Source organism: Epinephelus moara, chromosome 3, assembly GCF_006386435.1.
Source record: "Epinephelus moara isolate mb chromosome 3, YSFRI_EMoa_1.0, whole genome shotgun sequence".
Taxonomy (NCBI): Eukaryota; Metazoa; Chordata; class Actinopteri; order Perciformes; family Serranidae; genus Epinephelus; species Epinephelus moara.
Window position 1 is genome coordinate 41,046,459 of NC_065508.1, and position 7,950 is coordinate 41,054,408.

Here is a 7,950-nt window from a genome sequence, read left to right on the forward strand (position 1 = left end):
TCAGTACAGGAGCTGTGACGCGTTCACCAATGCAAATGACAAAGATTCCCCTCCTCCTCATCCCCTTTCCCTCTCACCAGCACACACACTCACGCACAGCCTACTGCCTGCGCTTCATAGTGCCGCGCCAGCCTTTGAGAGCGACGGAGAGCAGCACTGACTGGGAGAGAGAGAGAGAGAGAGAGAGAGAGAGAGAGGGAGAGAAAGAGAGAGAAAGAGAGCGAGAGAGAGATTATATAATTGCAGCGGTGGGAAATGCTGGAGAGCAGTGGAGCCTTCACTGGACAGTAAGCGGGGAAAACAGCAAACACAACGGCCATTAACCGATAACCTGAGTGATCGCACGATACAAGGATGCCGAGCGTCCACCTCGAGAGAGAGAGAGAGAGAGAGAGAGGGAGAGAAAGAGAGAGAAAGAGAGCGAGAGAGAGATTATATAATTGCAGCGGTGGGAAATGCTGGAGAGCAGTGGAGCCTTCACTGGACAGTAAGCGGGGAAAACAGCAAACACAACGGCCATTAACCGATAACCTGAGTGATCGCACGATACAAGGATGCCGAGCGTCCACCTCACGGCTGAAGGTAAGCCGCGTAGCCTGTGTTCAAATACTATAAATGGTGGAAGCACGTTGAGGGGGTTTAAGATGGAAACTTAAATAGGTGATGCGTGTTTACACTCGGTGTTCATTGATTTATCTTTCAATATCCCATTCATCCCGTTACATCCACACAGATAGACAGACAATGGATTTGTTAGGATCATTTTGTGTGAAATGGGGAGCTGAATAGGACTTGGGGCACCCAGACTTGATCAGATATTGTTCATTGTGCAAACTGTTGCTTCTATCCTCGGGAGCCCTAGGCTACCGCACCCCTACTTTTTTCCGTGATGGTGGTATTGGGGGGTTACCGGGTACATAGTGGCGGGTCCGCTTCACGAGTTAGAACACGAGAGGCCTCAGATGAAAAGTAGAGCTGAAGGGCATGACGGTGTGCGACTGCCACCGAGACAACAGGGCAATAATGGATATCATCGGATGTGACGGAGGAGAGACAGTCATTGGGGGGTGGACAAACAGAGCTGGTGTTACATGAGAATCTTGAATCAAGGGGGGCAAGAGACCATCGTGGCAGAAAACATATACAATAGCACACAAGAGTGGGACAGGGCTGCACATCACTGCTCCTCTTTTCAATCAACGTATCAGGCTTAACGCTGGCAATACTGATCATCCAGACATCTTCGAAATTGTCATCTTTGCATGTTTTTTAGTCATCTATTAATCTTTCTACAGATTGTCAGCATACTGCTGCAATAATCCCCATTTCATAAGCACCCATAATGCTCTCCACACAGATTTTTTTTCATCCCATGATGTCATTTGAGTGTGTTAACTGAGACTAGGGTAATATCAATGTTCAAATAAATATAATCGGACTGTGCAGGGATTGAATAAAATCTGTGTATTGAAAGGCAACCCCTTCAAAAGTCATATTAGTGAAGGTTGGTGTCATTTTCTAACTTCCCTCTTTAAAAAAAATGAATGTGATAGGAAAGCACCACCAGATGAAACAGGAATTACAGGAATTGCAGAGCACAACTTGAGGCAGGATTTGAACTGAAAACAAATTGCAGGAATGAAAGCAACAAAGCAGCAGACACCAAGGGATGTGTTTCAAGATGCTGCAAGACAGAAACAAAAGCCCATATGTCAACATGAGCTGTGCATTTAATTCACCAGGCATATACTTCTGTTCCATTAGATTGTGCTCACATACAGAGAAATACACTCATGCTTCAACTCTGTGCTTTTCTGTTTTTGTGCTCTAGCTTTTCCCCATGATTGTCCTGAAGTCGGTGACCACAGCCTTGGATATTAAACCTCTTTTTTGTGGCATATCCATTGTTCCACCACTGCTGTTGGACTCTGTTGTGACGAAGGACCAAGATACAATGTCTACAACATTACCAGATGCTGCAGGTCTTTCTAAGATCGTGAAGTTGTAAGTAGGTTACAGATCTCCTTACTCCTGATCCATGAAATGGCCTTTCACTGAGGTAAGAGACAGTAAACAGGATAATGGCGCCCCTCTACAGACTGCACTGCCTCTTAAAGCGGGCTCAGATGCTTCTGCTCTGTCTGGGCATTGCCTATCTGATGGCAGGCAGTATCCTGCTCCTGCAGCGCTCCAGCATCAGAGTAGCCCAGTCAAACCTTGCCTGCCAACCACCCTTGCTGTCCCTTGCGGCACCTCCTACTGCCTTCAGGACTGCCGGCCTGGGTGTGAGGGCACGTTCCAGATGGGCTGCCATTCAGCCTGTGTCCAGAGGGGGAGCAAGGGCAGGGCGACACTGGCCTGCTTCCCAAAACCTGGGGGTGCAACACTTGCATCACCGCTGGTTTCACAGTTTGCTGCCAGAGAGCACAGAGCACAGAGTCTCACCCCACAAGAGCAGCAGGCATAAAGGTACATAACTGTACAGACCTAATGGCTGTTTCTGTCAATGAATCCAATACTTAAAATTTTAAAGGCACTCTGAAATGTTAGATTTGTCGCTACATTGAGTGGACACTGTTATCCTTAGTCCAAGACTTACAGGCCCAGTAGTGTGTAGGATTTAGTGGCATGAGATTGCAACCAACAGAAATTTCTCCCATGTGCCAGGCATGTAGGAGAACTACAGGGATTGACATGAAAACCTGAATGGCCCTATCTGGAGCCAGTGTCTGATTTGTCTATTCCATGCTACTGTAGAAACTGAAAGAACTGTAGACTCTGTTTGGACCTGCTCTCTATGTAGATATAAATGGCTCATGTTATGGTAACAAAAACAACAATTCTTAGTTTCAGCTGATTATAAACAAATGAAAACATAAGACCATTATCTTCCATTTCTGCCAATATACCTCCCTAAATCCTAGACACTGGACCTTTAAATACTGAGGTTAACTTCATAAGCATCAGTGCAGCTTACCTTATAGCTAACTGGCCAGCAGGCAAAAGAAGCAAAGCAGCCAGTGTTAATGTTAACATCTGACACCTGACTGCAGCTTGCCCTATTTGTATTAATTAATATGCCAGTGAGATGTAAACAACATGAAAGAGATAGTCAGCTGAATACTATTTTTAACCAAGCAATCATGTGAATGCAAAATTAATGTTATTCTTCACCACAAACTGCAGAGAACTGAACCAAGTCTAATGAATTCTGTTGAGAATGTAAAGTTGTGCTTTAACCATCTACTACTTGTTGTCAGCTTCTCTGAAACTAAAATCCAAAACACACCGCCAGCGCCACATGACGGCGGCGTCATTGACACGAGTCAGGTGCTGCTCCCAACACACACAGGGGGTGTTTCTCAAAGTCAAGGATTCTTCCTTGGGGGGACGTGTCCTCCAAGGAAGGATCCTGCAGAGGCAAGGCAAGAGTCCTCCCAAGCATTCAGTGAACACACAATGAAACAGGCTAATAAGTGTCCCCATGTGATCGTCATTAACCCTCAGCAGACTGAGGGGGTTTCAGTTACTGTAATCATTTTGGCACTCTCCAATGTTGTTGGACAGTTTTAAACACATGCATCAGTACTGTCAGAGTCACGTGACTTTTAGGGAGAATATATTTCTGGATCGTAATTAAGAGTAAGCGGAGTAATGGAGTAAAGACAACAGCTGAAAAAGTTCTAAATTATCATTAACAGTATGAACACAGACTCACACACTCTGTCATTTCACAGTGATCCATATTTTCTGTGTGTCACCACACACACTGCGCTACAATAATATGAACAGATCTGATCTGATGAGCTGCGCTGCTCTGACTCTGCTGATCGCGCCAATTGTACATTATACCAACGGGTAATCCTCTGAAATATGTTCACCTCAAAACAGAAGAGTGATGCTTTGACCTGCAGCATATTCTAATGTCTTTACTGTGGCCATTCTCACCGCGAAAAATTCAGGTGGAGACATTAATCCAAATAAATGACATATTAATCTAAATCCTGCCAAGCTCCGCGGCGCAGGTTTCATTGAGGCGGCCCCGCCCTCACTTCCAGCAAATCGTGTACTGTGCAAAGCATTGTGGGGATTTTATGCCTGCGGAGGATCCACACATGCATCCTTCGATTTCTCTGAAAGAAGGACTCAGTCCTTCGTGAAACTCGGAAGGATCCTTGACATTGAAACAGTCCTTCGGCGGGGGTCGATGACGTAATGTCCTTCAAATTCGGCCGTTTGAGGATCCACCACAACCAGACAACGACGGTACCTTCTTCTCTGCTCTTCAACAGAGCTGCTACTACGGGAGTACAAAAATAGTACAAAATAGGCTTTTCTCTGAATAAGAAGCGCTTTTTCAAGGGCGGCGACGCTAGAAAATAGGACAATAGCGAGAAGTGCCGCGGTGCGTCATGTCACGCGTGTCGACATCCCGCTGGTGTGGGTTTGTAAATAGAGAATAATGGGGGCGTCTCTTTTGATGCGCGTCGTACAGCGCTGGTGTGTTTTGGCCTTAAGGGACCTCCAATATGTGGTTTTGTGGCCTCTTTACAACATTTAATGTAGTTTGCCAATCATTAACTGACCTTGAAAATCTATAGCCAAGGTTGTGCACTTCTACTGCCAATAAAAAAAGCAGACATTGCAAAGTCAGTGAAAAGGCTCTTAGCTTTCATGCAGTCATGCTGTCTGAAATAGATTAGTGGAAGGGAGGATATGTGAGACAGATGTATGAAGAAGCAAATACACCCGTTTGTTTTCTGTTATGTGATTTTACTTTTTTAGCTCAGATGACCTGGAGCTGAGGTAACACACTTGCTGTACAAGGCTTGCATGGGACACACACACAAGGCTTCATTGACATTTATGAATGGATAATCATGACCTTTGAACATTTAAGGAGCATCATTATACATTTATATGACATTTTACTTGTGGTTGCTTCAGTTTGATCGATGAGGGATTCACTAATCCTCTAAAAACCAGAGAGGGAAAAAGGAAGGTAGTGTCTTGAAAATAAATAAGAATATATGAAGATAAAAATGATATAATTCCTTGCTTGTACTCACTGTTAAGGAGCCTTTAGCATTACTTGACTACTTTAAGACATCCCTGGAGATTTACTCTGCTGTTTAACAGTGCTTAGTAGTGACTTTGCCATTTTGCTGAAATAATAAATACAATAGAATTACCTCCAGTGAGACATTTGTTCTTCCCACCCATTCTTGAAAAGCATCCTACAAGAGCTCTTTATCCTTTATTTTGACAGACACCACATAACCACTTAGTCACTAAGAAGGGTAATACAGATAATGGCCACATTTCCCAGTTAAGAGCGATCTTACTTAAGAGCACAGTTAAGAACGTCTTTGGTCTGGTGTTTCCCAGATGCGTTCATAATGCCCTTCTTAGGATCGCTCTTAAGATCGCTCTTTAAGAAGCTCTTAACAGGAGCAGGCAAATCAATCACCCACCACTTAATCAGCGCATAAGTCACACACAGTGCTGCTACCTAACGCACTAATTCCCTGTTGCTTGTGTGTACGTGTGTTCTAATAATTCTAATGAAAAACTAAGACGATAAATATTTGTTAATTACCTATTTTCATGATGAAAACAGAACTACAACTAAATAAGAAGTAGTCTTGGTAAGAGAATCATGAGGAAATGCATTATATTTAAACAAAAAAACATAGACGCCTTGCTGAGGCCACTCCCACCACCTCCAGGAAGCTCCCCACTGCGTAAAAACGCAGTGCAGCCAGGCACTGCACCTCCGGGCTGAGGGCGAAATTGCCGCAAGTTGCCCTCCAGATGTGTGTAGACACTAGTTGATGAGGCGTTGTATCTCAGCCGGTACTTCATTTGGACAGCCCGGTCTGACAGCACGTCGAGGGGGCTTAAGTGCTGACGCACAAATGCATTTACATATACAGTTTGGCTTCACACACGGCGACGCTGTTGGTTAGCAGCGAGAATATGCTGTAAAGCAGCCATGGTATCTCACACTTGTGTGATGTGGCAACTTCTTTATATAGAGTAGTGGGTGGAGCGTCCCTTTATGAGGTTCCAGCTGAGCTCAGTTACACCTGTCAGTTGCCTGATATCTGAATGTCGCAGGTTTGGAGGGTGGATGTGTTTCTGTTGTGCCCTGATGTATTTTTTGGGTTTTCATATGTGCATGCAGAGGTGGGATATGTGCAGACAAATTATGATAAATGATAGTCATGATGATTCATTTTATTTGTGTGCCTGATGTGCACAGCACACACAGGAACACACTTGTTATTCCTCATACTTATTTTTCATCTTATTATTATTTTTCTTACGCCAGATTTCGGTGCATAACTTGTGCCACAGCTTTGAGCACACATAGGGTCTTCATAACACATATAGATTCAAGATTCAAAGTGTTTATTGTCATATGCACAGTAAGGGCACACGTTTCCCTGCTGAATGAAATTTGCTCTTTTCTGTCACCAATTAATGCTAAACAATCTGAAGTATCTATAAAATAGATAAAAATATATACGGTGCGCACTGTTTTAACATGTCTACGGAGCCCCTAAAGTCCCCAAAAAAGAAAAAAAAAATCTATCTCGTGCGCACGAGATACTAAAACGTATGAGAGGCCCTTTGAGACATAATTCATATTTGGTTTCACATGTAACATCATACTCTCATACATACACCACTATACTCTCACACAAACACTACTATACCCTCTTACATGCACAATCATACTCTCATACATACACCACTATGCTCTCATACAAACACTACTATACCCTCTTACATGCACAATCATACTGTCATACATACACCACTATACTCTCACACAAACACTACTACTGTATACCCTCTTACATGCACAATCATACTCTTATACATACACCACTATACTCTTACACAAACACTACTATACTCTCTTACATTTATCATCATGTTTTATTTACTGTCATACTCTTAGTGTAACAGAGGATAATATTATATGTATGTAAATATGATAGTATGTACATGAAAGTAACAGTATATGTAAAACAAAGTTCTAATATATGTATGAGAGAATAATAATATATTTGAAACAGAAAAATAGCATATGTAAGAGAAATTACTTGTACATGTGAATGCAAATAATCATGTGTAAGGAACAAAATGACAGTGAATGTAAGACAGAATGATAGGGTGTGTGAATGAGAATAGTTGTTTGTGTGAGAGAGTTTGATTGAAACGGAAATAAGACTGAATTCTCAGTTCCTGATTGGTTATTTTTGATGAAGCGAGAAGAAGGCCCGCCTTCCCAATCATAATATGAGAAGATGGCGGAACTTGAGAGACTCAGTGAAGCTGTTGGCCTCTGACTGTCCACACAGGCCACTGAGCAGAGTGGAGCGCCCGCGGAGGCTCGCGCACTGCAGCGCTTCACGGCCTGGACACACCGGACGCAGAACCGAAGCACAGCGCCCAGCAATCGGCGCCCTTGCCTGTCCACACACTGAATGAATTATGGTTAATTAGTTAAGTTACGGTTATGCATCGTTGTGTTATTTTAAATTATAAACACGGTATTTTCTGCGTGCTGTTGTTATTTTATTTTGAAAATTGTCTGGATTCTCTCGTCTTTTCTGTGTCCGACTTCCTGTTTGGTACGATCCGCTCTATCCAGCTCGCGTGAAAAATAGTCCAGACGTCGAATTGAAGCGCTGCAGTGCACGAGCCTCCGCAGGCGCTCCGCTCTGCTCAGTGGCCTGTGTGGACAGTCAGAGGCCAACACAGGGGCGATTCTAGGATCAGAGGTTTAGGGGTGCTGAGCACGGTAAAGGCAAGATAAATTTTACTGTTTTGTACATTTTAACTCAATTTCATTCCCACATTTGTAAAAGTAAAGCACAACACTTTTTGGGAAAGTCTGTGACTAAACCATCAAATCTGATAAAGGTTATTTAAATG

At 43.3% G+C, this 7,950-nt stretch overlaps 1 protein-coding gene across 1 annotated transcript in view; it reads left to right on the forward strand.

The window, feature by feature from the left end:
- The first annotated feature begins 382 nt into the window (after window positions 1-382).
- The window catches only part of wscd1b (WSC domain containing 1b), a 209,484-nt gene continuing 201,916 nt past the window's right edge, over window positions 383-7,950 (forward strand). Inside the window, exons 1-2 of the mRNA XM_050036605.1 lie at window positions 383-582; window positions 1,832-2,469. Coding sequence (XP_049892562.1) covers window positions 2,082-2,469 — 388 coding nt within the window. The 5' untranslated portion in view covers window positions 383-582; window positions 1,832-2,081. The remainder of the gene's footprint in view (window positions 583-1,831; window positions 2,470-7,950) is intronic.